At 50.3% G+C, this 16,322-nt stretch overlaps 1 protein-coding gene across 7 annotated transcripts in view; it reads right to left on the bottom strand.

The window, feature by feature from the left end:
• Nucleotides 1-16,322, bottom strand: part of chd9 (chromodomain helicase DNA binding protein 9) — a 213,241-nt gene that overhangs the window by 26,756 nt on the left and 170,163 nt on the right. For all 7 annotated transcript variants that reach the window (XM_083759950.1, XM_083759949.1, XM_083759952.1 and 4 more), the window contains 7 exons: nucleotides 14,650-14,753; nucleotides 12,463-12,580; nucleotides 6,064-6,121; nucleotides 5,392-5,440; nucleotides 4,958-5,228; nucleotides 3,407-3,612; nucleotides 1,419-2,306 (listed from right to left, as the gene is read on the bottom strand). In XM_083759950.1, coding sequence (XP_083616076.1) covers nucleotides 1,419-2,306; nucleotides 3,407-3,612; nucleotides 4,958-5,228; nucleotides 5,392-5,440; nucleotides 6,064-6,121; nucleotides 12,463-12,580; nucleotides 14,650-14,753 — 1,694 coding nt within the window. The remainder of the gene's footprint in view (nucleotides 1-1,418; nucleotides 2,307-3,406; nucleotides 3,613-4,957; nucleotides 5,229-5,391; nucleotides 5,441-6,063; nucleotides 6,122-12,462; nucleotides 12,581-14,649; nucleotides 14,754-16,322) is intronic.

Raw genomic sequence — 16,322 nt, forward strand, 5'->3', positions numbered from 1 at the left:
CTACCAGGCACTTGGAATGGCTCAGAAATAAAAGGTGACAGTTTCTTTAACTGGTGCCCAGGCAGCTGAGCAGCGCTAGCCTTGGAGCAGTTCTGTGAAATTGTTTAGTGCATGCTCATTATTTTGTGCACGCATCTGAGATCGAAAAGCTTGTGAGCTTGTGTCGATCGGCTATTTCCAGCGAATGCTTTCCCTACAACAACAGAAAACAGAACAGACACTAGTATAGAGGCCTGAGGGACTATAGGGTTTAGTGGTTAATCATTTCAGATACCATGGCGACCCATAATGAAAACATGTCTTTAGAGAGGTGACCCTGTAGCCAACCAGTTCAAGGCTGCATTCCAGTCCACTATGCATTAACTGCCTCTAATCATTCTTCCCCTCATGGGAATGCCTTTCTAAAGCAGAAGTTACGCTGTCGTCATCTTACATATTATCTCAATAACTCACGTTTTTAAGAATCTCTCTCCAAGGACAATGTCAGTTGAAAAACTTGAAGCAAAACGATTCAATTATAATCTAGGTCAAGGGTAGTGGTGGTCAACCAACCAGCAACTTTTTATAGGACTTTTATTTATTTATTTATTTTAACAATTATTGTTTGATATGCATAAAGCTTTTCCCAGTAGTCAGAATTTATCTTACCATTATTATTCATACAAAAATGGACTAATTCATCGTTAGTTTTTTTTTATCTGTATTGCAATACTGTAGTCATTTGACAGTTTTTCCCCAAAAATAGGGACACCAGGTTGAAAATCATGGGTCATACAGTATGTGGAGGATGTGGAGAGGATTACAGATCAACACTCACCCTTCACCCTTACCTTACACTCACCCTTCACCCTCACCCTTCACCCTTAAATCATGGGTCATACAGTATGTGGAGGATGTGGAGAGTATTACAGATCAACACTCACCCTTCACCCTTACCTTACACTCACCCTTCACCCTCACCCTTCACCCTTAAATCATGGGTCATACAGTATGTGGAGGATGTGGAGAGTATTACAGATCAACACTCACCCTTCACCCTTACCTTACACTCACCCTTCACCCTTCACCCTTCACCCTTAAATCATGGGTCATACAGTATGTGGAGGATGTGGAGAGTATTACAGATCAACACTCACCCTTCACCCTTACCTTACACTCACCCTTCACCCTCACCCTTCACCCTTAAATCATGGGTCATACAGTATGTGGAGGATGTGGAGAGTATTACAGATCAACACTCACCCTTCACCCTTACCTTACACTCACCCTTCACCCTTCACCCTTCACCCTTAAATCATGGGTCATACAGTATGTGGAGGATGTGGAGAGTATTACAGATCAACACTCACCCTTCACCCTTCAATCATGGGTCATACAGTATGTGGAGGATGTGCAGAGTATTACAGATCAACACTCACCCTTCTTCTTTCCTTCCTCGTCCCCGCTGTCTTCTGAGGACGAGGAAGAGGAGGACGAGGACGACGAAGACCCTGAGGAGCAAGACGAGGAGGAGGAAGACGAGGAGCCGGACCCCGAGCGCGAGGAGGAAGACGAAGATGACGACGACGACGAAGAGGAGCGTGACGACGAGCTGGACGAGGACCCGCCCGAGTCGGAGCCGGCCTTCTTCTTCTTCTTCTTCTTGGGTTTCCTCTCCGACGAGTTGGGCGTGAGGGGCTTGGTCCGCGCCGACTCCATCGGCCTCTCGCTCTCGTCCTTGACGCCAGCGACGACGGGCTTCTCCTCCAGACCCGTGGGAGTAGCAGGTGCCGGGGGAGGTGTCCAACTCTCCCCCTGCATCTCCTGGCTCGCCTCTCCCTCCGACGCCGGCTCCTCCTTGGGCACGATGCCCGCTGCAGCGCTCTGGATCCCCATGTCTCGCTGTGTGGGTGGGGTGGGTAGCGGAGACCCACTCAGCACTGCACTGCTGGCAACCTGGTGGTACTGTGGGTGTAAAAGGGGTGTGGATGTGCGCGACTGCTGCTGCTGCTGCTGAGCGGTCTTGGTCTGGCTGTAGTTCCGCTGGGCGGCCATGAAGCTCAGCTCAGGGTCTCGGAGAATGTGGTAGTCCGTGCGGCTGACGCCGTGCTTGGCGGCGCCGACGAGCAGGTCGTGGTCGTGCGTGGCGGGCACCCACCACACGGGCAGGTCAGACCCCAGCTGGCACAGGGCCAGGCGTTCGTACAGCAGCGGATGGCGCAGCACCTGCTCGCGCACCTGCCGTAGCAGCTCCACCCGGTACAGGGTCCGAGACGCTCGCTCCTCCGTGATGGGTTGGATGGACAGCGCGGGGTCCACAGCAGAGTCTAGAGGGAGAGGTGAAGCAAAGCGTTAAGAGGATGGACAGCGCGGGGTCCACAGCAGAGTCTAGAGGGAGAGGTGAAGCAAAGCGTTAAGAGGATGGACAGCGCGGGGTCCACAGCAGAGTCTAGAGGGAGAGGTGAAGCAAAGCGTTAAGAGGAACGTGGGAACATGCAGGAGAGAAGAACATTATAGGCCGAGCCACCAGAACAAACTATACAGTGGGTCTGTTTGTGTCTGGAGTTAAAGTGCCAGACTGTTTGCTTTTCTATGAATGATTAATCTTATATTGGCGTTCCAACATGAGAACTGAGCAAGCTTGTTTAACAAGAGTTCTGTCTCTGGATTGTTACTGTTCAAAAGGTAAAACAGACTGCGATGAAAAAATTAATCTTTAACACTTTGCCTGGTGGCCACAAGTGGTAATTACTAATTACCTTGCGCAGGGCCAGAATTGGGGAGATTACTACTCAAGTGCTTCCGTTTCCCCTGCTCGTAGACCCTTCTTACCATTGTAAGAAAAGGCTAATGTTAGCATTAGCTCACGCTAGCTATCTTTCTCGAGAAACGTTTATATTTTGAGATGCAATGAAAAGTCCGAAATCAGACCTGAACCTCTGATCAGCACAAGGGACAGCGTGCAGGGGACAGAAAGGCTCAGAGCAAAAAGCTGTTTCTTTAGTGGTGCCGTTTCAGATCCATATAAAGTGATATAAACCGTATATATGTCAATTTCAGACAACAGATGGCTATTAAAACATATATATATATATATATATATATATACTGTATACATCAATAGCAGTCAGTGTGTTAAAGAGTTGTGAAGACCTGGCATTTAGATAGCTTGTGCTGTTTGTGCCCGTTGTGCATGCATTATGTCTACAGTGAGGTTTAGACCACGCGGCATTTTATTTTGTTAAAGTCTAACAGAAGGCAAATCTATTTGTCAAAATCTAATTTCCATGTTTTTGAAAAGGTGGCGATAACAGAACTGTGAATCATGTTGCAGTGAAGGCACTGGGAAGTCAAAGCAACATTACATTTCTGCAGGCAATGATTCGCAGTAACAACAACAATAACAATGTGTGTGTGTCCTCCTGACCTCCGTCTTTGGGCGGCAGGCGACACACCCTCCTGCACATAGCGGTGAACGCCCACAGATATTTCTGCAGGCTCTCGTCTGTCTTCTTGTGCAACCGAGCCATGGCTCGGAATTTGGTCCAGTCGAATCGGCCCAGGTCGGGGTCGAACACCACGCCGAAGGTAGAGACAACGCGGTAGAAGTCGGCCTCCTCTCGCCTGGTCCATCTGGACAGAAAGGAAGAGAGATGTATTAGCCCCCAGTGCCCAGTCTATAAGGGTTAGACTGACCCAACCAGCATTTCCAACCATCCATAATTAAAGGGACACTTCACCCTTTTTGCAAAAAAATATATGTTAATGATGTTTAGAAGCTTTAGATCACTTTCCTGGGGGTATTTATGTGTGTAATATGTGGTTTTAGTTATTTTAGATTGTAGCAGTGAGCCTGTTGTCTCTGATGTCATGGACACTGGTCTCACTACCTTCCTGGGCTACAATTCCCATAATTATTTGGTGCACTGCTCCTCCTTGTGGATAGGGGGAGAGCTGTCTTACTGAGACAACATGTAGTCCAGGAAGGAAGTGAGCCCAGTGTCCATGACATCAGAGACAACAGGCTCACTGCTACAATCTAAAATATCTAAAACCACATATTACACACATAAAGATCTCCAGGAAAGTGTTCTAAAGCTTCTAAACGTCATTAACATATATTTTTTTGCAAAAAGGGCGAAGTGTCCCTTTAACAGTTATGAATCTTCCAATTTTGTATATGAAAAGATTTAAATATATGAGATGTCAATGGCACAGCCACTGACTGCACCTATGTCACTGGTTCTCAAAGTGGGGTCTGGGGATCCCCAATGGTCCTTGAGGACCTATTTAAGCCCGAACAGAGAGCTGGTTACATGCATTTTAATCTACGCGTACCTCCGCCCTCCGGTGATCAAGATTTCTTTATCCCATATTAAAATCAGAGGACACGAGTGGAGTGGAAGGGGGGGGTGGGGGAGCCGCTCCTCGCTCCAGGGGGCTGACGTGACGCCACTCCCACGCTCCGCTCCGACCAGACCAGTATTTTCCGGTGTTTGAATGCACGCAGCACGTATTCTCCGTCTCTGTCTGTGCGACCGCCGAACAGGCATGCTCAAACATGTGGTGCGCAGCCCCCAACCGGAGCGGCTCGGAGTGGAGGATCGTCCTTGCTGAAAACCTCTCCACGTTCAATAAAAAAATCGGACCGCGCTCCAATCTTATTCCACTCCGCTCATATCCTCTGATCAGAATGGAAGATTAACACTTGCCAACATCAACACGCCGATACATTTTGACTCCTCGCAGTATCATTCAATGACCCTAATACCTGATTCATACTTAATTTTCATGTGGTGTTGCACACCGGAAATAGCTGATCTACAGGCTCACAACGACGTGTCATGATACTGTAGATTGGCTATATTTACTGTATCTGTAAATACAAATATGAAGTTGATTTCTTGCCCTGCCTCAGAGACCCCAGTCACCCGGATCTACAGACACAGTTCTGTGTCGTGTCTGTGTCTTGTCTCACCTCTGCTGGCGTTCTATCTTGGCGGCCATCTTGGGGTTGAGGGTGTCGTTGAGGACGGGGGGCAGAGGTAGGAGTGGCGTGGTCATCATCATGGACGTCTGCAGGGCTTGGGGCTGGGTCTGGACCTGGGTCTGGTGGATGTGCAGGATCTGCCGGCTCTTGGTGTAGCGCTGGGAGGCCGTGATCAGCCGGCGCAGCCTGGCCGTCAGCACCGAGGGCGACGGCCAGAACGCCGTGGTGCTGTCACCCCCTTCCATCACTGGAGCTGCATCTGAATAATGGAGACACCCAGTTAACCACATGAACCCTACGTCACTGGTTCTCCAACGTTTTCACATCAAGGAACCCCAAATTGAAACGTATACAAAGACCCCTGTATGATCGGAATACTGATCCCCCTGAAGTATATACTGTAGACAACTGATCCCACTCACCTCCAGCACTGTCTGTGACAACCAGGTCTCCGGGAGAAGACGCATCATCCTGCCAAGTGGAGATTTAAGGTAAGGTTTACTTACAGATGCAATAAACAGCTCTATAATCTGATGGCAAATCACAACAACCAAAAAAAAACGGTACACCTATGCAGTTTGCTATCACACTACTTTTTTCCTACAAGGCCTATTAGTGATTACAATTTAGGCGTTCAGCAGACATGGTTATTCAGAGCGCCTTACAAAGTGAAGGATCACGCAATAAATGACATGAACCAGTCAGTAAATGGCAGGGTAAATTGGTCAAATAAATAGAGAAATGCAGCTAAATCAATTAAGTGCTACAAATTAACTAAGATACCAGATCAAACCTATAGCATCTGTCTAAAGCAAGTGCTAACTTACATAACAAATGCTAATCTAACAACTTTTATGGGATGCCTTGTGGGTGGTTTTCTGTGCTGTTTTCACTTGTTTTTAAGTGACATTATTTATTTCTTTTTTTTTAAGCTGCTTGATATACACGTGCAGTTAATTTAATCTCACCATGCCTAAGTTACACATTACAAAATGAAAGAACAGTGTTCCATTTGCCTATGGTAAGTCCAGAGTGCTTGGCAAGTCTCATCAGAGAGGTGCCTCGCCTCTCGCTCGGTCCCCATGGGGCCTTACCTCCATATCGTCCTTCAGCAAGGCAGGGGCAGGCTTGTATTCTGGGTCATCTACATCCCTGTGTGCACACAGATAAAAAGACCCAGTCAGCTGGGGCCACACCAGGTGACTGCTGGCAGAGCAGCAGTAGCCTGGGTAAACCCACTCCCCCTGCAAACAACATTTCATTCTGCCAGGAGGGGTGAGTCTGGCTAAATGGTAATACAAAGTCCTTAAGATTGTATCAGCTTTGGTACGAGCCAATCCGCGACCGAGCTCAGGGCTCTGTGATTGACAGCGCACGTTGGCCAATCAGGAACGATTTGAGCAGTTGATGACGTGTGAACTCCTCGACTCATTCACAACAACAAACATGGGAATGAGGAAGTAGGAACGGAACGCGTTTAGATGACGCCTCTTGTTTTGATATACGCTGATTGGCTGAAGGGGTTGTCCGTCAACGCTACTCTCCCGCCCCACGGCTAAACAGCCACACAGGCGATTATGCCAGACTCACCCCTCCTGGCAGAATGAAATGTTGTCCAGCAGGGGGAGTGGGTTTACCCAGGCTAGAGCAGCAGCTGGTACTGGCTCCCCAAAAAACACCCACTCAACATTCACATTCACCACTGCCTGCCTGGCACAGGAAACAGCTCCGTCTCTGAGTATTACCAAATGGAGAATATGGCTAAACGTAAACTACGGACAGTACACTTTGTTCTCTTAGGACAGGGGTTCCCAAACCTTTCACAAAAGATAAACATTTGGTGTCTCCCCAAGGACACCAAACAAAATACTTATTAAAACCTTGTTCCAATAATAATGAAAATAGCAGATATACAAGGGTTGCGAGCTTACAGATGAGCTATTTTCACTATTTTAGATTTTCTTTTGAGACCCCCCCAAACAAAACACTGGATATTAATACAAAAATGGGACCCAACCCATTGTTTGGGAATCACTGCAGTCCGTTTCTGTGAGCTGCTGATTAGAGGTGCTACTTAAGATGAGCACGCTGAGAGGTTTCCCCAGTGTGCCAGTGGTTGAATGAGAGGTTTCCCCAGTGTGCCAGTGGTTGAATGAGAGGTTTCCCCAGTGTGCCAGTGGTTGAATGAGAGGTTTCCCCAGTGTGCCAGTGGTTGACTGAGAGGTTTCCCCAGTGTGCCAGTGGTTGACTGAGAGGTTTCCCCAGTGTGCCAGTGGTTGACTGAGAGGTTTCCCCAGTGTGCCAGTGGTTGACTGAGAGGTTTCCCCAGTGTGCCAGTGGTTGACTGAGAGCTTTCCCCAGTGTGCCAGTGGTTGAATGGGAGGTTTCCCCAGTGTGCCAGTGGTTGAATGGGAGGTTTCCCCAGTGTGCCAGTGGTTGAATGAAAGGTTTCCCCAGTGTGCCAGTGGTTGACTGAGAGCTTTCCCCAGTGTGCCAGTGGTTGACTGAGAGGTTTCCCCAGTGTGCCAGTGGTTGACTGAGAGGTTTCCCCCAGTGTGCCAGTGGTTGACTGAGAGCTTTCCCCAGTGTGCCAGTGGTTGAATGAGAGGTTTCCCCAGTGTGCCAGCGGTTGAATGAGAGGTTTCCCCAGTGTGCCAGTGGTTGAATGAGAGGTTTCCCCAGTGTGCCAGTGGTTGACTGAGAGGTTTCCCCAGTGTGCCAGTGGTTGAATGAGAGGTTTCCCCAGTGTGCCAGTGGTTGAATGAGAGCTTTCCCCAGTGTGCCAGTGGTTGAATGGGAGGTTTCCCCAGTGTGCCAGTGGTTGAATGGGAGGTTTCCCCAGTGTGCCAGTGGTTGAATGAGAGGTTTCCCCAGTGTGCCAGTGGTTGAATGGGAGGTTTCCCCAGTGTGCCAGTGGTTGAATGAGAGGTTTCCCCAGTGTGCCAGTGGTTGAATGAGAGGTTTCCCCAGTGTGCCAGTGGTTGAATGAGAGCTTTCCCCAGTGTGCCAGTGGTCGAATGAGAGGTTTCCCCAGTGTGCCAGTGGTTGAATGAGAGGTTTCCCCAGTGTGCCAGTGGTTGAATGAGAGGTTTCCCCAGTGGGCCAGTGGTTGAATGAGAGCTTTCCCCAGTGTGCCAGTGGTTGAATGAGAGCTTTCCCCAGTGTGCCAGTGGTTGAATGAGAGGTTTCCCCAGTGTGCCAGTGGTTGAATGAGAGGTTTCCCCAGTGTGCCAGTGGTTGACTGAGAGGTTTCCCCAGTGTGCCAGTGGTTGAATGAGAGGTTTCCCCAGTGTGCCAGTGGTTGAATGAGAGGTTTCCCCAGTGTGCCAGTGGTTGACTGAGAGGTTTCCCCAGTGTGCCAGTGGTTGACTGAGAGGTTTCCCCAGTGTGCCAGTGGTTGACTGAGAGGTTTCCCCAGTGTGCCAGTGGTTGAATGAGAGGTTTCCCCAGTGTGCCAGTGGTTGACTGAGAGGTTTCCCCAGTGTGCCAGTGGTTGACTGAGAGGTTTCCCCAGTGTGCCAGTGGTTGAATGAGAGGTTTCCCCAGTGTGCCAGTGGTTGAATGAGAGGTTTCCCCAGTGTGCCAGTGGTTGAATGAGAGGTTTCCCCAGTGTGCCAGTGGTTGAATGAGAGGTTTCCCCAGTGTGCCAGTGGTTGACTGAGAGCTTTCCCCAGTGTGCCAGTGGTTGAATGAGAGGTTTCCCCAGTGTGCCAGTGGTTGACTGAGAGCTTTCCCCAGTGTGCCAGTGGTTGAATGAGAGCTTTCCCCAGTGTGCCAGTGGTTGAATGAGAGCTTTCCCCAGTGTGCCAGTGGTTGAATGGGAGGTTTCCCCAGTGTGCCAGTGGTTGAATGGGAGGTTTCCCCAGTGTGCCAGTGGTTGAATGAGAGGTTTCCCCAGTGTGCCAGTGGTTGAATGGGAGGTTTCCCCAGTGTGCCAGTGGTTGAATGAGAGGTTTCCCCAGTGTGCCAGTGGTTGAATGAGAGGTTTCCCCAGTGTGCCAGTGGTTGAATGAGAGCTTTCCCCAGTGTGCCAGTGGTCGAATGAGAGGTTTCCCCAGTGTGCCAGTGGTTGAATGAGAGGTTTCCCCAGTGTGCCAGTGGTTGAATGAGAGGTTTCCCCAGTGGGCCAGTGGTTGAATGAGAGCTTTCCCCAGTGTGCCAGTGGTTGAATGAGAGCTTTCCCCAGTGTGCCAGTGGTTGAATGAGAGGTTTCCCCAGTGTGCCAGTGGTTGAATGAGAGGTTTCCCCAGTGTGCCAGTGGTTGACTGAGAGGTTTCCCCAGTGTGCCAGTGGTTGAATGAGAGGTTTCCCCAGTGTGCCAGTGGTTGAATGAGAGGTTTCCCCAGTGTGCCAGTGGTTGACTGAGAGGTTTCCCCAGTGTGCCAGTGGTTGACTGAGAGGTTTCCCCAGTGTGCCAGTGGTTGACTGAGAGGTTTCCCCAGTGTGCCAGTGGTTGAATGAGAGGTTTCCCCAGTGTGCCAGTGGTTGACTGAGAGGTTTCCCCAGTGTGCCAGTGGTTGACTGAGAGGTTTCCCCAGTGTGCCAGTGGTTGAATGAGAGGTTTCCCCAGTGTGCCAGTGGTTGAATGAGAGGTTTCCCCAGTGTGCCAGTGGTTGAATGAGAGGTTTCCCCAGTGTGCCAGTGGTTGAATGAGAGGTTTCCCCAGTGTGCCAGTGGTTGACTGAGAGCTTTCCCCAGTGTGCCAGTGGTTGAATGAGAGGTTTCCCCAGTGTGCCAGTGGTTGAATGGGAGGTTTCCCCAGTGTGCCAGTGGTTGAATGGGAGGTTTCCCCAGTGTGCCAGTGGTTGACTGAGAGGTTTCCCCAGTGTGCCAGTGGTTGAATGGGAGGTTTCCCCAGTGTGCCAGTGGTTGAATGAGAGGTTTCCCCAGTGTGCCAGTGGTTGAATGAGAGGTTTCCCCAGTGTGCCAGTGGTTGAATGAGAGGTTTCCCCAGTGTGCCAGTGGTTGACTGAGAGGTTTCCCCAGTGTGCCAGTGGTTGAATGAGAGGTTTCCCCAGTGTGCCAGTGGTTGACTGAGAGGTTTCCCCAGTGTGCCAGTGGTTGAATGAGAGGTTTCCCCAGTGTGCCAGTGGTTGAATGAGAGGTTTCCCCAGTGTGCCAGTGGTTGAATGAGAGGTTTCCCCAGTGTGCCAGTCGTTGAATGAGAGGTTTCCCCAGTGTGCCAGTGGTTGAATGAGAGGTTTCCCCAGTGTGCCAGTGGTTGAATGAGAGGTTTCCCCAGTGTGCCAGTGGTTGAATGAGAGGTTTCCCCAGTGTGCCAGTGGTTGACTGAGAGGTTTCCCCAGTGTGCCAGTGGTTGACTGAGAGGTTTCCCCAGTGTGCCAGTGGTTGAATGAGAGGTTTCCCCAGTGTGCCAGTGGTTGAATGAGAGGTTTCCCCAGTGTGCCAGTGGTTGACTGAGAGGTTTCCCCAGTGTGCCAGTGGTTGAATGAGAGGTTTCCCCAGTGTGCCAGTGGTTGACTGAGAGGTTTCCCCAGTGTGCCAGTGGTTGAATGAGAGGTTTCCCCAGTGTGCCAGTGGTTGAATGAGAGGTTTCCCCAGTGTGCCAGTGGTTGAATGGGAGGTTTCCCCAGTGTGCCAGTGGTTGACTGAGAGGTTTCCCCAGTGTGCCAGTGGTTGAATGAGAGGTTTCCCCAGTGTGCCAGTGGTTGAATGAGAGGTTTCCCCAGTGTGCCAGTGGTTGACTGAGAGGTTTCCCCAGTGTGCCAGTGGTTGACTGAGAGGTTTCCCCAGTGTGCCAGTGGTTGAATGAGAGGTTTCCCCAGTGTGCCAGTGGTTGAATGAGAGGTTTCCCCAGTGTGCCAGTGGTTGAATGAGAGGTTTCCCCAGTGTGCCAGTGGTTGAATGAGAGGTTTCCCCAGTGTGCCAGTGGTTGAATGGGAGGTTTCCCCAGTGTGCCAGTGGTTGAATGAGAGGTTTCCCCAGTGTGCCAGTGGTTGAATGAGAGGTTTCCCCAGTGTGCCAGTGGTTGAATGAGAGGTTTCCCCAGTGTGCCAGTGGTTGAATGAGAGGTTTCCCCAGTGTGCCAGTGGTTGACTGAGAGGTTTCCCCAGTGTGCCAGTGGTTGAATGAGAGGTTTCCCCAGTGTGCCAGTGGTTGACTGAGAGGTTTCCCCAGTGTGCCAGTGGTTGACTGAGAGGTTTCCCCAGTGTGCCAGTGGTTGAATGAGAGGTTTCCCCAGTGTGCCAGTGGTTGACTGAGAGGTTTCCCCAGTGTGCCAGTGGTTGAATGAGAGCTTTCCCCAGTGTGCCAGTGGTTGAATGGGAGGTTTCCCCAGTGTGCCAGTGGTTGAATGAGAGCTTTCCCCAGTGTGCCAGTGGTTGACTGAGAGGTTTCCCCAGTGTGCCAGTGGTTGACTGAGAGGTTTCCCCAGTGTGCCAGTGGTTGACTGAGAGGTTTCCCCAGTGTGCCAGTGGTTGAATGAGAGGTTTCCCCAGTGTGCCAGTGGTTGAATGAGAGGTTTCCCCAGTGTGCCAGTGGTTGACTGAGAGGTTTCCCCAGTGTGCCAGTGGTTGAATGAGAGGTTTCCCCAGTGTGCCAGTGGTTGAATGGAATTTGCAACACGTTGTCAAGGTTTGTTTTAATATCCAAGCGCCAGATGGGTGCAGTTTGCCACAGAATCTTTAGATGTTTACAACAAAGCATTTGAAAGACAAATTAGTTCTGACTGTAACGACCAATTTGGCTCACACCATCTGACATAATAAATCACAACCGACTGGAAAGAATTCTACACTATTGAACAACCCAATTGTACATAAAGAAAATAGTGAAAGTAGCTTGAAAAAATTTCTTTTTACCACATTTTTGCCTATAGTTTTGCAGAATGTTTGTCTACTATGACATGCCCAGAATAGAATAAGGTCACTAGGGTGGTTTAATCAAATGCTCAGAATAATTAGACGTGGTCTTCATAAGAATGAAGAACAAGAACTATTATTTCGTCCCTGTCGGGTGGAAACCTCATATGTCCAAAACTGTTACTTTTCAGATTTCAAATAAAAAAATGGCTAAAGTAGCAAATCGACAAGATCAAAACATGTCGCTTTGCGCCACCTTTGGAGCTTGTGTGAGTGACGCTGCAGTATGTTTCTGAGCGACACAGTGTCTGGTGTGTATGTACCCACCCGTCAGTATGTCAGTATGTTTGTCAGTATGTTTCTGAGCGACACAGTGTCTGGTGTGTATGTACCCACCCGTCAGTATGTCAGTATGTTTGTCAGTATGTTTCTGAGCGACACAGTGTCTGGTGTGTATGTACCCACCCGTCAGTATGTCAGTATGTTTGTCAGCATGTTTCTGAGCGACACAGTGTCTGGTGTGTATGTACCCACCCGTCAGTATGTCAGTATGTTTGTCAGCATGTTTCTGAGCGACACAGTGTCTGGTGTGTATGTACCCACCCGTCAGTATGTCAGTATGTTTGTCAGTATGTTTCTGAGCGACACAGTGTCTGGTGTGTATGTACCCACCCGTCCATGAAGTCATTGGCTCGTTGTTCGGCAGCGATGGCCTTGTCGTCTGGCCTCCCCACGCGCTCTAAGAAAACCAGAGCAGGGTCTGCACGGATGGTGTTGTACTTCTCATAGCCTGCAACCATATAAGACAACAACGCAACAAGGGTGGTTAAACGGATCGCGCATGGAAGCCTTCGTGCATATGGCATGACCTTTAGACATAGCATATCTATGCAACCTGGACAGTTTCCCACGTCAGGCACACTGCGTACATTTCATGGATACTGATTAGGATACGGAAAACTCCATGTGTGTAACATCATATGAGGAGTGCCGTTCTAATGTGACATCTGTCACTTAATGAATGTCACACCTGCTCTTACAAAAATGTAGCATGGAGATGAGATGTTTTGGTAAATTCCAGAGATAATGATTGACAGACGTCTACGTAATGATGTCATCACAAAGGTGGACATAATGCAGTGTTTAAGGGTTCCTACACATTTGGAATTTCAAAATTCGATACTTTTTCCAGACTCTGTATGTTGCTCCCCGGGCAAGCTGCGGCCCAAAACATGGAGGTGTCATACAGATAAAAGTGGGCAGTTTAGTGTCTGTGACTTCTAACATCCGTGGCCCCGGGGGGTGAGCACTTTAGATTTGAAATCTGAACGTTAGATTTGAAAAATCTGAGCGTTTATGTACACTTTAGCTTTGTAAATGTAGAAAAACAGGGGAATGTCTGGCATAATGCTCGTGAAGAACGAGCATTATGCCAGACATTCCCCTGTCACCATGGCTAACATTTCCCCGTATTTTTAGTTTATTGAAATACTGTCATGCACATGTTTTCAGTGCATATCTGCAGGCCCTGTTGACTGTAGTGGAGGAGCTTAGGGATATTTCGCACTAATTCGTCTAAAGCCCACCACACACCGGCTGCGTCCGACACGCGCGGTCACGCCTCGCCTGCCGCGCCGATGCACCGCTGTTCTATTTTCCAGGCGTTGCCGCGCGGCCTCCACCCGGCTATCCGTGGGCGTGGCAATGGAATATAGTCAACAAAACTCCCCAGCCGCGTGGTAGCGCGCCGCGTCCTGTTGGTGTTGCCGCGGCGGTACGCGCGGCGGTCGCAGACAGTGTGTGTCGGGCTTAAAAGCGGCAATTTTGCACAGATGTAGCCAAGGGCATACTCTAATGATTTAGCAAGGGCGCCCAAGCCTTCGGGGGCGCAATAGCAGCCAAATCCATATGGCCACCATTAACAACCTATATAAGGCAAAAAAGAACCAACAAAAAAACATGTGAAGTGTCAAACTAGGGAGTTTTAATGATTCTGAATCCATTCCAAGCATTAGATTTGCACAAAAACACTCCTTGGGCTAAAAATCACAAATGTGATTGTGAGGTCAGCACATTTGGTCACATTTGGGCAAGTGGCTATGGTTGAATTTAATTAGCCCAAGGAGTGTTTTTTGTGCAAAACTAATGCTTGGAATGGATTCAGAATCATGAACAGCCCCTAGTTTGATACGGCTGTCCTTAAATAGGGTGGCCATATGGATTTGTCCTTAAATAGGGTGGCCATATGGATTTGTCCTTAAATAGGGTGGCCATATGGATTTGTCCTTAAATAGGGTGGCCATATGGATTTTTCCTTAAATAGGGTGGCCATATGGATTTGGCCGCTGTGGCGACCCCGAAGGTTGCCGGCTCGGGCGCCTTAGCTAAATCATTAGATCATGCCCTGGGCTGCCCTGGGCTGTGCAAAATGTGGCGCTTTTAGACAAATTAGCGCAAAATCACCCTTATCTCTCCCTAAGCTCCTCCACTACTAGATTTAGAAGAGATTTTGAAGCTTTTGCTCCTGAAATGTTGATTATTTACATGGGAAAATGTGTCCTATAACATGTGAGTCAATGGGCGAGAGGCAATGTTTGTCTAACCCAAGGTCTGGCAGAGTAGGGTTGGGCTTACCGAAAGGTCTATAGTCTGGAAATACATTTTACATACTATTCCATACTTGCGTAGGAACCCCGTTTTGGAATTAAATTAAATATCTTTTCAGATCACAACTGCATTATTTTGTTAATAGTTCCCAGTACTGTGGCAACTGTAACATTGTCCTGTTGTCAATGAAGTCAGACAGCCTGCCCCTGGAGGAGACTCACCATGTTTGTACACCCCCTGGAGGAGACTCACCATGTTTGTACACCCCCAGCAGCAGACACTTGTCAGCGATGGCATCCCACCACAGGGCTGGAAGCTCTGAGTTGTCTGGCTCTGGTACCCAGATCTTCAACTCACTAGAGAGAGAGAGAGAGAGAGAGAGAGAGAGAGAGAGAGAGAGAGAGATTTTATACTGCTATTCGAAAATAGCAGATTATACGAAGCATTGTGAGCTTGTAGATCAGCATTCTTTTAAATAGAATCTAGAAACGTGGGTCCATGGCCAAATACATATGAATTTGGCAGCAGAGCCACTGTTCTGTTAATACAATCTCATGAAGCTTGCTTCAGATACGTCATAAGCCTGACATACATACATTACATGCATGCTAGTGTAGCAGCGGATCTACTCCAATGATAGACTGAGCAGAAGATATACAAGCTCAAAGCTATTTTTGGCTCCTGGTGGCTACAGAGCCCTATAGGAGAGGAGTACTGCTTAGATTAGTCAACCGTCTGAAGGCGCTAATGTGAATCCTGTACTGTATATCCATGTACAGGATTCTGTCGGTGGTGTGTGCACTTACTGTATGAGTCATTGCTGTTGGGCCTAAACCTCTTATCTCTATATTTCTGTTTATTTTTAAGTGGTGCAACCACTTCATTAAGGAGCTATGTGTGTCTGTGTCTGGCCCCCTGGCTGGGTTCCTGGGTCCCCGGCTGGGTCTGTCCGAGCACGAAAATAGCGTTTGGTTTCACTGCTGCGCAGCCTAACACACACACACACACACACACACACACACACACACACACACACACACACACACACACACACACACACACACACACTACTGTATATGATTTCGGGTGTGACAGTACAGTATAGTACAGTACAGTACAGTACAGGGACCTCCTGGGGACACCCACACAGTAACAGACTGTTTCGGACGCGGGGCGACTCGCCGGAACCGGGCCGGCACCCTGGGCGCGTTCCTGTGGGTCTGGGGACCGCCTGGGGTCTGGGCCTGGGGTCTGGGGACCGCCTGGGGTCTGGGCCTGGGGTCTGGGCCTGGGGTCTGGGGACCGCCTGGGGTCTGGGCCTGGGGTCTGGGGACCGCCTGGGGTCTGGGCCTGGGGTCTGGGGACCGCCTGGGGTCTGGGCCTGGGGTCTGGGCCTGGGGTCTGGGCCTGGGGTCTGGGGACCGCCTGGGGTCTGGGCCTGGGGTCTGGGGACCGCCTGGGGTCTGGGCCTGGGGTCTGGGGACCGCCTGGGGTCTGGGCCTGGGGTCTGGGCCTGGGGTCTGGGCCTGGGTCTGGGGACCGCCTGGGGTCTGGGCCTGGGGTCTGGGCCTGGGGTCTGGGGACCGCCTGGGGTCTGGGCCTGGGGTCTGGGGACCGCCTGGGGTCTGGGCCTGGGGTCTGGGCCTGGGGTCTGGGCCTGGGTCTGGGGACCGCCTGGGGTCTGGGCCTGGGGTCTGGGCCTGGGGTCTGGGGACCGCCTGGGGTCTGGGCCTGGGGTCTGGGCCTGGGGTCTGGGCCTGGGGTCTGGGCCTGGGGTCTGGGCCTGGGGTCTGGGCCTGGGGTCTGGGCCTGGGGTCTGGGGACCGCCTGGGGTCTGGGCCTGGGGTCTGGGGACCGCCTGGGGTCTGGGCCTGGGGTCTGGGGACCGCCTGGGGTCTGGGCCTGGGGTCTGGGGACCGCCTGGG

This window comes from Protomyctophum parallelum, assembly GCF_964188405.1.
Source record: "Protomyctophum parallelum genome assembly, chromosome: 2".
In the NCBI taxonomy this organism is placed as follows: domain Eukaryota; kingdom Metazoa; phylum Chordata; class Actinopteri; order Myctophiformes; family Myctophidae; genus Protomyctophum; species Protomyctophum parallelum.